Source organism: Macrobrachium nipponense, chromosome 4, assembly GCF_015104395.2.
Source record: "Macrobrachium nipponense isolate FS-2020 chromosome 4, ASM1510439v2, whole genome shotgun sequence".
NCBI classification, from domain to species: Eukaryota; Metazoa; Arthropoda; class Malacostraca; order Decapoda; family Palaemonidae; genus Macrobrachium; species Macrobrachium nipponense.
The window spans coordinates 137,446,126-137,463,005 of record NC_061100.1 but is presented as its reverse complement, the minus strand read 5'-3'; the positions used below and the strand labels follow the sequence as shown (position 1 = coordinate 137,463,005).

The following is a 16,880-nucleotide window of genomic DNA, read 5'->3' as shown; positions in this document are numbered from 1 at the left end:
TGAAATACTATGAAATGAAAGAGCAAAGTCCTCCAAAGTCCATTCGTTAAATGCTCGAGACCGTTTTACTTTCATATGAAGCATCACCTATCATCTCATCTTCCCAGTCGTCAATTCTCCGATTCCCAGATGTCGGATGGTGATGTATCTACTGACAATATCTGTACCTCTCATACGCCACTGGTTAGAGCGAAGTAACCTAAATCGCCTGTTCACCAAGGGGACTATAAGTTTTATATCCTTATTGAATGACCTATTGTACGAGGGTTCGAATAGTACTACGAGAGTTAGGGATCCTTCATTTGTTTTTATATCCAAAATGTGTTAGGAGATATACATATATAGGTATATATATATATATATATATATATATATATATACATACATACATAAATACACACACACACACACACATATATATATATATATATATATATAGTGTGTATATATATATATATATATATATATATATATTATATATATATATATATACATAAAAATTATCTTTTATTATATATATATGTGTGTGTATATATATATATATATATATATTATATATATATATATATATATATATATATACATAAAAATTATCTTTTAACTTCTCAGTTTCCTTACTCATTTTGGATAAAATAATACAATATACATATAATATATATATATATATAATATATATATATATATATATATGTGTGTGTGTGTGTTGTGTTTGTGTGTGCGTAATTCCTAGGTCATCTTATCTATTTCTTCTGCGGTTGGTGAGCAAAGAAGATATTTGTCAGAGAGGAGATGCAAGATGCTCAAGTTCCTTTATGATTTCCGACTTTTCCTTACGAGTTCCTCATTGCTTGTCCGAATGGCTTGATAATGGTTAATATCTGTGGAGGCACAGTCAGCCATAAACCGCAGATGAAGAGGTCGCCTTTAATACGGAGCCATCAGATTTTAGAGAAACCTTAATGAATATTAAAGGCAATGAAACTCCTTATTTTCATTTTGATAGAATCGTAAAATGTACCCTCTGTTGTTATTTTCGGTTCATTGACTATTTTCACAGTGAATGGAGTATTTTCACAGTGAATGGATAAAGCCATATAATTTAGAGAGTGGTATTTTTATTTGTGTAATCCGCTGTGTTTAATGTTTTGATATTTCGACCTTATTGACCCCAAGGTGAGCGCAAATAAAAATTCTCGCAATTATCAAGACGAAGCCATAAAACTGTGACTGCTATTTTTCCTTTCTTGATTTTTCCATACTTCGTCTCTATGAATTTGGCACATTAATTATTATTCGTTATGTTTCTTTTCTCCCATTTTGCCCTTGCTTAATGTAGTTCTTTATCACTAGAATAGGCACTGAAAGACAAGGAAAGCTTGGTCAATGATACCGATAAGGGTAAAGAACAAAGACATATATGAATAATCTTCTTGACAGGTTGTCAACTACATTATCGCTACAATACAATAATATTTGAAGACACATCAGAGATATCATTCATCATCTTTCTACTGACAAGTTTCATTTTCGAATCTATTCAGAACACTCAAATATATTTATCTATTCATCATCTGTTTGTCTGCCTATTGATCTATCTATTCGTCTGTCTATTTATCTATTAACGTTAACGATGCTTTTAAGGAAAGTTGTGTAAATAAAAAATATATATATTATGTATAGTCTTCATTTACTCATATTCATACATGAATACACATTTACCTTTGAATATCGAATTCACTATATATTGAGAATTATAAATGATCCGTATATCTACTCCAGGCACGGCTCTAACCTATGCGTTTTGCTTTGCACCTGGAAGACGGCGACTTTACGCAGTTGTAGAATACTGTGGTTTCATAGCTGAAATTATAAAAATGTAATGAGTAGAATTAACTACTATCTTTATTACATAAACTTAGCCATATACGTATATATATATATATAATATATAATATATATATATATTAGATATATATATATATATATATCGATGTGTGTTTATATTCCAATGCACATTTCTTGAACTAGAATGATTATGTCACACAAACAACATGTCACATTAACCAAATTTAACATCAGAGAACTCAAACAAAGCTAGTTTACAGATAGCAGTCAACATCTCTCACTTTTAAGTAAAACAGTAAATCAGTTCAGTTGCGCGTAATAGAACAAAACTTTATCACTGCAAAACAAAGCACATATGTGTGTGACTATCTTACAAAACATAGCAAAAGTTCTCTAGTTGATAATGGCAGAGAAACACTCCAAGACAAAGGAATAGCCAAACAAAGTGAACTGAAAGTGGAAAGGAAGGTAGAGGGTTTATGGATGTGTCGTTCTGAAGGTAAAACGACTTCCAAGGTACTCGTTAACATGAGAATGTAAAGGAAAATAGATACATTTATTAATGAGCAAGACTTGCAACATTAATTCATCAAAGCAATGTTGACATAAGCCTATGATGTATCGCCTTAATGCATGTTTAGGTCCTCATAATGTTTTGGTCTATAAAGACTCTTGAGTGACCAAAACGAGGTCATTTTGAAGAAGCAGAAGCTTCTTCTTTTGTGGCAAATCTTGTCCAAGAAAGTTGGCAGTTGTGACTATAGTAGATTCACATCAACCGTGCATCTGATGTCTAGGCCAGTCCCTTACAATGTTCCTGATTGGCTGTCGATAAGCCAATCACAGGGCTGGAAACTTTCGGTCTCTCGAGAGAGTTCACATATGCAGGATGTATGTTCCACCTCTCCTGAGGGATACGTCTTTCAAAAGTATCCTTCAGTAGAGGTGGAACACGCAGCTTGCCTATGTGAACTCTCGAGAGAGACTAGGAGTTTCCAGGCCTGTGATTGGCTTATCAACAGCCAATCAGGAGCGTCGTAAGGGACTGGCCTAGACATCAGATGCACGGTTGATGTGAATATATTATGGAGCTGCTGGCCTCCAATGTCTATGAAGGGTGGTACTATTACTATTAACTCTTTTTCTGCTGTTTAGTGTGGGATTGGTTCCCCGACCTGTATGAGCAGTCTCGATTACGAATTATCGGAGGAGATCAGCAATTTTAAACATAGGATGTGATAAAAGCATACTCTAAATTTTGTCAAAGAATTGCCACGAGAGGCATCCTAACAACAGTTTAGCTTTAGGACTAGTTAACTTAATTTCGTGATTGCTGAAGTTGTTACAAAATCTGTCATACTGAAAGACTAATATCAATATAGCAAACTGCCTTTTACTTGTGCGCTGCGTTGGGAAAATCCATGATTGCTTTGATGTCTATAGAATTAAGACGTAATTTCACCTCTCCCACGCTATCAACCTGCTCAAAATGTGTTCGGTGAGGTAATATTTTGATCCATTTTTGGTTAAAATATGTCCGTCAGCGAGAGTGATACTGTACTTGAGACACGCTTCCCATGCGTAAGTACATCCACAATGTTGCCTAGATATGCATAAACCCCATTTATAATTATACATCATATATAGCAGACTATCTGCTCATTACTGAAAATAAACTGCTTCGAGCCTCTGGGAGAAATTTTATGTCATACCCCTCATTCAAATATTTTCCTACAGAATTACATCATAAAGTTGTCTGTAACCAGAGCAGAGATTATATAGCACAGCAAAACAGGCTAATTGTGTAGACCAAATGGACAGACGCCGCTAACTCATTTGCTGTAAGGCTGTTATACTGAAAAAAGAAAAACAGCAACAATATCGTGACATTTTAAAAAGTTTTTACGTCTTACACGGGTCAGTATTTGCAGTATTTTAGTCAGTATAAAAATAATTTATCGTTACTGCTCCATTATCATTAATATTCTAAAACTTGTCATTATTAATGATCAGAAAACTCTGTTCACACATAATATATATGTATTACACACACACACACACACACATATATATAATATATATATAATATATATATATAATATCTATATATATTATATATAATATATATATATATGTGTGTGTGTGTGTGTGTGTGGGGTGTATGTGGGGGGGTATATGTATGTGTATATAACTTAATTATCAACTGCCTGTTTTTATTGCCCTTTGTTATCAATTATCTGTACTACAAGCCATCATCTTGGTTTTTATTACATGCATCTCTATTCTAACGTCTAGATTTTCCCTTCTTAGACCTCAGTATCCTTCCATTTCATATACACACCCAAGAATGCAAATACTTCAAATACTTCAGTTTCAAGTTGAACTCATGTCCAATAACATGCAAAAATAAGCTTTCGCTTCCATTCACTTACAGAAGCCAATATAGTCAGAAATGAAAGACGTGAACTGTCACATTCACATCACTCGCCTCCCCCCCCCCCCCACCCTCTCTCTCTCTCTCTCTCTCTCTTTCAAACGCAAACAGACACACACACATAAACTTACAGTGTAACAATCATACACACAAACACACACCGACCAATATTTTCGTCGTTCATTTATTTTTTCTACCTGTTCTATACTTGTTCTGAGAAAACAATACGATTTTAATCCCTTTAACCAGTTTCATTTGTTGTCCGTAATCTGGAAATCTAATCGCAATTGATGAGGTGATCATTCCCGAAGATCAAGTCTTTTTCTATTATTATTATTTATTTGCTTATCTTTTTTATAGTTACGATCAAGTCATTTGTTCCATGTAAGAAACGGATTTGGTTATTGGCAGTTTTATCATCCAATAAAAATCGCAGTTTCTTTTCTTTTCTCCTTAGGTTTTTTTTTTTTTTTTGTTTTTTTTTTTTTTTTTTTTTTTTTTTTCGTTCGCATTTTCTACCAGAAGATTTCAGTACTAGATTGAGAGAGTGTGATCTAACTGTCATTCTTCTCGATTTCATATCTGGCTTCCAAATGCTACTAATGGATTCCATTTGCTTATTGCCAAGTTTATTCCCTTGGTCGTATTGCGTGTCTGATTCCTCCCATCCATCTCTACACCTTGAGGTCGTTCATTTTCCTTCTCCTTCATCCACAGAGGCGGATGATCCTTCGTTAAAGAGGAGAGTCTGTTACTAGATACAGCAGGTACATCCATTGTTATTTGAATTTATGCCCGAACTTTTGAACAAGACAGGCTAAAAACAGATAACGAATGGCCCTTTCATTTCTAGAAATAAAGTTTAAACATACGAGCAGTGATGCCTTTATTTTTAGAAATAAAATCTAAAGAACAAATTAATATTGCCCCTTTCATTTTTAAATGAAATCATATTTCATGAACAAATAAGCGAACTTATTGGGAAGAACACTATTCTTTGTGGCGAAAAACCTGTCGTGAAGCATGTAAACATTCACCCGCATTCTTTAAAAAGAAAAAAAAATCTAAAAATAAACTTCTGAAATCGAAGAGATAAAAAAAAACTCGTTGGGGACCCAAAAGTATGAAATACGTGGAGGTTCACATGAATAAGTAAAATGGATTTACCCTTTTTTTTGCTGGAGTTTTAAAACATCCAAATCTCCATTAACAACTGAAGGAGTACAGCCAACAAAATTTTAGGATGTTGACTCGAAACTTTTTTTTTTCTAATTTCTTTGAATGATTGTTTTTGTTGAAAACTTACGCTGACGTGTTATTTTAACACGGTTATTCCGTAAATGTTGAATCTGCTCCAACAGTGATAATTACTATTTGTTCAATGATTTACAATTTTTCTCTCGGAATTTATTCCTTCCGGTTTTAATAACGACGGTGATATTCTAAACGACCAATTATGAAATAAATCGCATCATTTATGCAAATGTATTTGTTTGGATATTGCTTCTCTTTTCCCACAAAATAAAAAATCAAACACAATATACACATATGATTATGTGTGTATTTTTCTGTCTGTTTGGTTGTTTTGTAAGAAAAGAGAAATGGTTGTTAGTGTAGCGTGGCTGGTTTTTTCACATAATGTAGAACACACTGGTGGTAGAGAAGAGACGCTGCAGTGCCTAGTGAAAGTTCGGAAGCTCAAAAATAATTTGTTAGAAAAGAAATATGAAATACAATTTTAACCCGAATAAGGTTATGACGATGAATGGAAGAGAGCAAGACACAGCAATGAAGTTATTACTGGAAGTACTAACTTCTTAGTGGAGCAAATTTACAGGAAGGTGATCAGATGGGGGAAGTGAAATGGAGAACAGGTGATGGAAGACATGTTAAGATGTGGAAGTGAAAAGAAGTATCTATATACAATTAAGATATAAAGAATGATATTCAAGGCAAAAGATAAGTTATGTTGAGAAGTGACACGGTCATGTCAAGCAAACTGACAGCAAAAGAAGGGTTTAAAATGCTGCCTAATCTCAAATGTATTAAGAGGAAGGTGGAGAAGATTACTACATGACAGTGGTGGACAGATGGGATGGAAGGAAGTATTAGAATAGAAGAACCTGGAGACAGGCAACTACGAGGGGAGTGGTGCAACGTTTGCAAGGAAGAAGCTGGTGTTGTGCAATTTTTGTGTATAAGGGCGTCTGAAGAAGATTGTGAGTTTATTACACAATGTAGAACATTTGATGACTTCAGTATCGGATGATTATGACATAAGACTAGGACAGATAATGTGAGACAGACTGGTGCATGTCTCAACATTGAAGATAAAATATGTGCATACACATGGTAAACTATATTTCAAAGATTTTTACCCTTCCACTGTAGGAAATAAAAAGAAGCCAGAGACCTTACAGCTCGTTCGGGTTGCCCCAGGTCCCTCAGTGTGAGGCACCTCTAATGTCTACCAGAGAATTGCTAGTGCATCTTCCGGTATATTTTGCATCGTCCAATCTTGGATGGTCTGGGATGCAGCTTAATTATTTGTCGAGCTTATTCTTAAACACATCTACGCTCACTCCTGATATATTCCTCAGATGAGCTGGCAACGCATTGAATAGACTCTGCATGATCGATTCTGGTGCTTAGTGGATTAATGTCCTGTGTGCTTTCCTATTTTCCTGGTATAGTTTTGAGCACTATTAATCTACCTCTGCTTGCTCTTTCTATTTTTAGCTCCATGATGTTTTTCGGTAATTCCTTCTATCTTTTTCCATGCCTGTATTATCACGTAGTGTTCTCTACTCCTTTCTAGACTATATAATGTTAAAAATTGTAGTCTTTCCCAGTAGTCAAGATCCTTAACTTCTTCTATTCTAGCTGTAAAGGACCTATGTACACTCTATTTGTGTAATATCCTTTTGGTAGTGTGTGTATCATATTATTTTGCAATATTCAAGTAGACTACGAACATACGTTTTGTAAAGCATAATCATGTGTTCGGCTTTTCTTGTTTTGTTTGAAGTGCCGTAACAACATTCCCATTTTTGCTCTGAATTTTGCCAGTAGTATTGCTATTTGATCATTGCATAACATGTTCCTATTCAACATCACACCAAAGTCTTTAACTGCTTCCTTATTTGTGATTGTCCAATTATTAGGTCCCCTATATGCATATATCATTCCTTCTTTATCTCCATGATTTATTGATTTATTGATTCAAATTTATCAGATTTAAATACCACCCTATTTACCTCTGCCCAGAGAGAGAGAGAGGAGAGAGAGAGAGAGAGAGAGAGAGAGAGAGAGAGAGAGAGAATAAAGTTTCCTAATTTAAAACTATCTGAGAGAATCATTAGATACATGTATTGTATTATTCGACGGATGGATGATGATTTGTTGAGTGTAGAAGACAAATTGAAAATTTGTACGAAATCATGATTTCTTTATTATATTGCAAAGGTACGGCATAAGAAACGACTGACTAAAGCTACATATTTTTTGGCATTTGCAGAGAACCTTTATTCGCAGAAGGTTGTACTACTTCATATCTGAAAGGTAACAATGTCTACATATCGCTTAGGACGTTAGGCTTATTTAGGCCGTCATATCCTTGCGTTTCTGATGTGGAATTTCATAAGGTCTGTCCACACTAGGAAACATTATTTGGAAACAAAGTTTGCAAACTGTTTGCAAACACTTTTCACCGTATATTTGTTTCCCATCCAGAATGAAAAACATTTACCGTCTCTGTGTGTACATGTATATGTGCATAATGTATGTATGATTATTTTATATATATATATATATATATATATATATATAATATATATATACATGCATGTATGTATATTTACACATATACAATGTATGTATATTTGTATATATATATATATATATATATATATGTATGTATATATATATAAGGTATGCAGGAACTTCCATAAACAACACATCAGGAAAACCGAAGACACATGAATATAAATACACACATATATATATATATATATATATATATATATATATATATATATATATATATTATATATATATTATTTATATGCGTATGTATGTATACGTTTATATGTGTCAATTTTAAATTCCGCCATAAGCAAGCCAACATGACGCACCTTTTTCTAAAAACTTCCTTATCCATTTTCTTTTTCTTTCTCTCATCCTTCCCTGAGTGCATTAAAATAGCCAAGTTGTATACAGAGGCAACTGCGCTGACAAGCATCCTGTGGAGAGGCCTTAAGACTTCCGAAGATCAGTCAGTTCCTTGTAAGACGAACCATAGCAGATAATTAAGTAATTTATTGTATAGCTCATCGTTATCAATAAGTTGTTCTGTTCAGGCTCTCAACATGAGTTGAATTGTTACCAAAAACCAGTGCGGGATCATTGTTTTTTCTCTCTCTTTTAAATTCAAGGTCACTCACAATGAAATAAATAGAAATTTGTAATACATTAGTTAGTTTCATCCTATTTGCGTCGCCGACAAATGAAAAAAAAAGTGAACTTACGTTATAATTGCATGTAGCCTTGTGTTAACACTTATTGTTTTAATATCGGCCTATGCTACCGTTATTACTTCTATAACAGGATCTGATGAAACAGAATTCATTAAGGTGCGTCCACAAGGTCGAACAATGTCCGACGGACAGACATCGTTACCATGTCATAGGCGAAGGAGGATGACGTCATAAGCGTTGAAACGATGGAAGTATATCTGGCAACAAACAGTGGTACCAGATGAGGTTGTATACCACTGTTTTTACTCTGCTCACAAGGCAAACACCGGCAGACAATTGTTAATTGGTAACAATGTTTGTCCGTCGGACATTGTTCGACCGTGTGGACGCACCTTTAGATAGATTTTAGCTTCAGTACTTTCGGCAAACCTAGAATGACACAAAGGCGTCACGAACCTGCCTCACTGTTTTCCTCTTGTTTACAAAGCACGACGAACGCGAGCCATAGCGTGACAATTTGATGCTATTGGTACGCTTTAATTTGAGGCTAGCCCACACGAAAGCTGATTGTACATATAATTGGCGTACATTACTATTCTTGTGTATAACTGATAAGACAAAAGGGGTTCCTTCTTCGGCTGTATTTGATTCATTAAGAGTAGCAAGGACAGTGTATTTGAAGACAGAAGATATATTTGTATGAATGTGTATATATGTATATATATATATATATATATATATATATATATATATATATAAAATACTATATATATATATATATATATATATATATATATATATATATAGATATATATAAATATATATAGTAAATACATATATATATGTATATATATGTATATATATATATAATATATATATATATATATATATATATATATATATATTATATAAACGTATGTGTGAATTAATGCGATAAATCAAGTAATTCCAACATTTCCCCAATGAATCTCAGGAACAGCACTGTCTGAAAAACAGGAACAAAAAGACCCCAATTTTGCAATCCTTCAAAGCGTCTGTCTCACTGACGGTATCAAGCAGTTTTTTCAAGTCGAATTAATTACATTTACAATACATCCGCTAACAAACAATTCATGTTCATCCTTCCTTATAACTGTCACACAAAACTCCGTGCGATGAAATAGGATTACTGAAACGTCGCTTTGAATGAAAATGCCTCATATTTTCGTGCTTGATGAGACTAGTGGAATAAGAAGCAATACTGAAATGGCATTGTCTGCTTTTCACATTATCTGTTTTTCCTCTGGAGGAGCTTCTATCTACAAGAAATTACTAACAAGTCCAGTCTTGCTCTAGTTTAACTAATAACATTTTAGGCGGAAGGACTGCGACTTTTATTCATTTATAAGAATCATAAACTTATCTCTTGTACATCATGATGTTTTCCGTCAAGCACAACTGACACGGAAGAAGGTGAATATTGAGCCAACCCTTCTTTATGGATGTCAATTGTGAATCTTAAATGCAAACAAAAGTTGGATTGTTTTGCTAGTATATGGGTCATTAGGAGAGCTGAACGGATGAGAAATAAGGAAAGGCTTAGAAGAAGTGGTGAAAGAGATGAAGTTGGGCATGCAGAAAAGTGAAGCATATTAGGTAGGTAAAAATAAAAAGAGTATAACTTGAGAGGAACAAGACTGAAAAGTGGTTGGCTTAGATGGTATAAAGTAGGTACTGGAAAGGAAGGGGCCTTAATATCCAAGCAAGAGAGTACTTGCAAGACAGGGGCAAATGGAACATTATGTGAAGGCTTCTTTGAAACTGCTGGTGGTGAGCTTTCTGTGCAGGAATATGATAAGGCTGAGGACGTTTTCTGCAGTGACATTATTTCAACATTGAAACTGTGAATGTGGCAAAGACCATTATTTTTTTTTCCCCTGGAGCAACCCCATATTGGGAAAATAAATTAAAATTGAATATATATCTGTATATGCATATATATATATATATATATATATATATATATACATACATATATATATGTGTGTGTGTGTGTGTGTTTATATATGAGATGTGGTCCTGCCAAAAGGCGGCTAAGCGCCCACTGATATCACTCTTAATGGTATGATGGATAATACTAACCTATTATACTCTAACCGCCCGAGGTAAACCCGATTGGTGCATCGCTGTTCGAGCTGAAAAAGTAACAACCGAACGTAGAGCATAGACCACTCACAGGGCAAAAAGAAGGACTCTGCTGTAAAGATGTGTTAGAATTGTAAACTAGACCAATCCCCATAACATCAATTAAATAAAAGAGAAATGTGCTAGAAACCCCTAAAGCTCTAAGGGAATCACACCTATCTTTTCACATGAAACATTGTTTTTGATAATGTTTGTTATTCATCAAAACGTTGATTCAGTCTACTTCTCCTAAAACCGAGTATTTTCGTCTCATTTTAGACTATACTCTTCAGCTTAGCAAAATTTCATACCTTTACTTCAAATTCCTTTTTGAGTTTTAAATGTTCAACTAAACTTACAGTTTTAAAACAGTGCTCAAAGAGGTACTTGTTCATTTTTCCTTTTTTTGCGCACACGTTTCTGAGTCACAAAGTACGCCGTACCTTTCTCCTTCGATAAATTACATAAGATCTTGCGACAAGTGAAATACCGCAAGTGTGCGTGTGTGTGTGTGTGTGTGTGTGTGTGTGTGTGTGTGTGTGGTGTTTGAAACACCGTTAAAAAATACTAGAACAAAACGTGTGAAGCAGAACAAATATTTTGACGAAAGGTTGGTTACACTGGTAATATGAGTGAAGGATATCTAGTATGTGTTTTTCAAAAATACACGTTTTCAAAGCTACCTTTTCAGTAGATTAAACTATTGCAGAGCCAGTTCGATTGTACTAAAAGAGGCAAACATAACTGTCAGCAACGGTATGTGTATGAAAGAAGATTAAAGAGAATTAATCTTCAACTCTAATTTCATTGGCCGAAGTTTTATATTCGAATGATATTAGAGTTTGTCAAAAAATTCATTAATCCTCGTCTCTGTCGTGGATTCAAGAAACAAATATTAATTTTAAATAAAGGAAAATATCAGTAAAGAAAATAAATATAAATCCAGAATTAAGAAAAAATTCATATATACTGTTGCGATCTGAATACCGTTTATGAAAGTAATTCTCACATTAATCATGAATAGTTTCTTTTTATGATGACAACTTAATCTTCTTTACGAATGCTTATACTATAATTTTACCTGCCTGAATTTAAGCTTATCTTCTTATTATAAACATATTTTGATACTGACGTTTTTTCCCAGGTGATTAAATTGTTAATTCCGTGTTATTATTTCCAGTTCTTCTCAAAAGGCAAATGTACTTCTTACATTTTCCCGCAACGTACTTAGGTATATCAACTATGAGTGAAATTCGCTCTTTACGTTTATGTTTTTTTTTTTTTTTTTTTTTACTTTTCTGTACAAAACATCGTTACTTCAGCTATGGTAGCAAAAATATGTTATAAAAGGAAATTCATGCCTAAAAGAAATGAGTATATTATATTTTTTCAGAATAATATATGAATAATATTTGTGCTATTACAAAATTTAGTATGTGATCATTGCCGGTGGCAAATCTTTTCTCTTTACTTGATGAACATAACTATTTTTCGCTTTCCCATTTGTGGATGCGAGGGATCTGTGGTAAAAAGTATTTAGGATTTGTTTGCAGCCTTGCTTCAATATTTAAGTTCATAGCAAACTGCACCCAGATTTTTATAACCCTTTAAAAATGTATTTTGCCATATTTCATAATTGAAATTTCATCGGTTCAGTGTTCTGGCAAATCTTGATAGTGTAATTTCCTTACTAAAATACATTGTACAATATATTGCAGTAGCACTTTCAAAAGTCTCCATAAACGATGGTTTCTTTATTAACAGGTAAAGTTCGTCTGGAAAGTGAACACCAGCAGGGGAACCAAAGAATTATCTCCCACTTCATACACGACCAATGGGCGACTGAGCACTCTAATCTACAAACCGGGTGAACATTCGACTGCCAACGATCAATATGGAGTTGTGTTGTGCCATGGAATCAACAAACTTGGCACTCAGAAACAACCGTGCATGTTCTTTATCACTCCAGCAGGTAAAATAAACAGTAGAGAAGACAGATTGAGATAGAAAGCATATGTAGAAATATGGGTGGATTGTTTTTTTTATGACATTTATTATCTAAGTATGCTAGGTGTTATAACTTTTATATACCCAAGCCCAAAACATTAATAACAGGAATAGAAATGGCCTCGTTCCCTTGAAGCCCTGCGGCAACGTCAGATCCGCTAATTTAATGACTGCTTATACAATAGTATCATACAGTACCATGCGTACGATGATGCTTAGGAAGTGTTGAAGGTGTATACAAATAATATGCATCACAGGGTAAAGGAGGGCATATTGAAGGGATGTGTTCGTATATATCCCATGGTAAGGGGAATGTTCCTAAATGGGCAGATGAAGCCAAAGGCGCCCATGCTTTCACTCCTACTGGATGCCCGAAAAAAGAAAGTATCAGTATTCTCGCCACTATGCTTGGTGTGAAGATCACCTAAGTGCTTGACATTCAGCGTGTAGACGTAGTAAATGATACGATGTGTTTGATGGTTGATTTGTTCAAGGAGAGAAATTTGGATGATATGGCACACAGTGAGTAAAGACGGTAGGGCAGGGCATGCAGGAACTGGAAGAACAAAGAATGATTTGAGTGGTGTATGGAAGGCGAAGAACCAAAGAATGGTTAGTAAAATGCAACGCATGCCTGCTGAGCATTTGTACGTATGATCCAACGTCTACCATTTCCTATACACATTTGTCTAGTGATTGGTTCTGGACATAGAAAATGCCAATACGGTTACAGGACCCGTTTCTTTCTTAATCTATTCACTTTAATACAAATTTTACCTTGACGTAAGACCAAGTGAATTTTGGCGATTGAAGTAAAGGAACAACTTTACCTATATCACTAATAGTCTCTCTTTCGGAAATACATTAGTAAAGAAAGAAAAGTGAAAGAAAAAGATGGCATGAAGTTATGATAAAAATGTAATTATATTAGAAAAGCTTGACTAAGAGTGGTTTGTGGTAGTGACTGGTCAGGGAAAAAGAATGGGAGAGAAGGAAATACAATTCGAGAGCTCTGCTGTTTGGATACTTTTTTTTAACAAGTTTTGAAATGGAAGGGCCTTTGTAACCACGAACCATGGGAGTGTTTGCAAGATAAAAGTGAATAATAGAATATATGAGTGTTCAACATACTTCTGATAAGTATATAACTTAGATGATGCGAAGTTTGTTGAACAGGGTAGTCATCCTTAATATAGCTGTTAAAGAAAGAATGTGACAGCGATTAGCGTCTCGATCTCTAGCTTGTAGCTTACCCTTCAATATGAAGACAAAATGGCATTAATCATAACCTCGAGTAAAGAGGTAAACCACAAACGGAATTAAATGAAAACCTCTTATTCAGTAATATTTCAAACGCAAAGCAAACAAAAATCTGCACAAATATAACTACTGAGCACGTGATCGAGTCGTGCCGCATTGAAACGAAAAATAAAACCCGTCCCAAAGTAATGAGTCTTAAGGCTGTTTCTTCCATCTTTTCAGGATCCCCAGAGAAGCCCAAGTCTTGTACCCTGAAGAACCAAAGTGCCACCTCTCTTTATGTGTCTTGCACGCCCGGAAGTAACGGGGGACTGAAGCAGCGCTTCGTTGCCACAGTTAGTAAAGCTGAAGATGATGAAGCATGTTCTCTCTCTCACTGTCTCTCTCTATAAGATTTTTTTATAGTGAATTTTAACATAGTTTATGGTGTAAAATGCATGGTTTGGTATATGTTAAATTATGACGTTTCTCGTAGTATTGACGGATGCTTTTGATATTAACCCAGTTGTCTCTCTCTCTCTCTACTCTCCTTTTCCTTTCCTCTCTCTCCTCTCTCTCTCGTCTCTCTCTCTCATCTCTCTCTCTCTCTCTTCTCTCTCTCTCCTTTCTCTCTCTTATATATATATATATATATATATATATATATATATATATATATAAATTGTTAATGCAACTGGCAATTAAATGATAGAATAATGCCAGTCACATAGTAATTATACATGTATATAGCAGGTGGAAAAACGATTTTCTATACTATCTGCGCTGGTGTGGAAGGGAGCTAGGAGCTTGCAGGAACTCAAGCACTTACGTGGCACTGACTTCTGAGCGGGAGAGATTAAGGTTTTCATTCCACGGTGTAATCAATAATGTTTTGAGCTGTAACTGTTTTGCATATTTTCCTCACTTAGTATCCTGTTACATAACCTGTTATATTATATATATACAGATAAAATACACACACACACACACACACACACACACACACACATATATATATATATATATATATATATATATATATATATATATATATATATATATATATATGTGTGTGTGTGTGTGTGTGAGTAGTGTGTGTGTGTGTGTGTATGTGTGTGTGTGTAATAGTGGTGATTTTATGCTGTAATATTTTTCAGAAGAAAATTGTTTGCAGTTTCCCAGATACAGAACTTGAAAAGAGTCATTTCTATTAGTTACTGTCCTTTCTTATAATTGCATTCACTTCCATTGTTCTGCTACAACCATTTAAATCTTTCAAAAGTAATGCAGTACTTAATAAATACAAAATCCTGAACTTCAGCAGTTCGCCCATAAACCAAAAGGTGAGCAATAAGTATGCTCTGTGTAGTGAAGGATCTTAAAAATAAGACTTGCACTTGAGTTGAATTCGAGATAGAGGGATATGTTCTTCAATTCTCCTACGACTATGAAGTTTCCTCGAGCTAAAAGCAATATGCCTCAAGAATAGTGCATTAGAGGTTAGAAGCAATTATACGTTTTTAGGAAATCATTATGAGTGCTCATTTCAAGAAATGCAGTTGGGAAATGGTTGAGGGCAAATGGGTTTTGTACGTAAATTACTCGAAAGAAAATACTAAATCTCATGTCGGAGAAAGAATTTAAAAAGTTTTAGTGACTTGTCATAATAGGAGGAATATATATATATATAATATATATATATATATGTGTGTGTGTGTGTGTGTGTATGTGTGTATACGTATGTGTATACATAATATACAAATACATATATGTATTTATATACAAAAATACCTATAGAGATTATTTACCTTTTTATATTTCCCAAGCACGAATACATAGGGAGGTTGAAGTAAGATAAGTCCTGTTCGTAAAACATCTGCCAAAACAAGAAATGAAATTTTAGATTATCTTTACCAAAAACAGCGATCCCGACTAGCGAATAAGCAGAGAAGCGTGTACGTTTGTGTGTGTGTGTGTGTATATATATATATATATCTATATATATATATATATATATATATATATATATATTATATATATATATATATATTAGCATGAGCGATTTTTTAGCGAAAGATTTCCGCCCTGTTTACCGATCCCCAATGAGGCTAAAACAATGGATAGCGTGCAGCTCATAGCCATTATTCAAGCAGATTTCACCCCATTACCAGCCGAGCCCATGTAATTTCCTTTACACCTAATGATAATAGGCTAAAATTACCTGCTAGTGTAAAAGACCATGTTCGGCCATTGAGAACGTATGACCTTCACAGATTCCTCCTGGAAAGCTCTGATCGCTTCTGCTCGGGCTCTGCTTAGCACTGCCCATTCGTTTATTCATTCGACATGAAATAAATCTGGTACTCGTGAATCAAACGTTCGTGTTAGCAGTTTTGTGGCCCACATTCTGTCGGAATGAAAAAGGGATTCAATGTTGTCTCAGGCCAACTCTTGCACACGTAGAAATGATATTTCTAGATGGAAACTGATCAGAATGTTTTGTTTCTGTTTTGTATAATGAGTTATTCGATCAAAGAAATTGTATGGATATGACGACTGTGTGTGACACCGGTTCCTTCTCAATAAGTCAACCAAGCAATCTCATCTCCAGCAAGCATTCAATTGTCAGGAAATATGTAGATAAACAATATCAATAATTCCAGGCAAGCACGTCGTTGGTCTCCCTAATGTTAAGTACAAGGAAATATGATTAATAT

General features: G+C 34.4%; 1 protein-coding gene and 1 long non-coding RNA gene across 2 annotated transcripts in view; one reads left to right on the top strand and one right to left on the bottom strand.

Moving 5' to 3' along the window:
* LOC135211216 (hemicentin-2-like) overlaps window positions 1-16,880 on the top strand; it is a 222,157-nt gene that overhangs the window by 184,785 nt on the left and 20,492 nt on the right. Inside the window, exons 13-14 of the mRNA XM_064244453.1 lie at window positions 12,682-12,889; window positions 14,407-14,519. Coding sequence (XP_064100523.1) covers window positions 12,682-12,889; window positions 14,407-14,519 — 321 coding nt within the window. The remainder of the gene's footprint in view (window positions 1-12,681; window positions 12,890-14,406; window positions 14,520-16,880) is intronic.
* LOC135211220 (uncharacterized) overlaps window positions 1,732-16,880 on the bottom strand; it is a 240,986-nt gene continuing 225,837 nt past the window's right edge. Inside the window, exon 4 of the long non-coding RNA XR_010313644.1 lies at window positions 1,732-1,860. This is a non-coding gene — a long non-coding RNA (uncharacterized LOC135211220). The remainder of the gene's footprint in view (window positions 1,861-16,880) is intronic.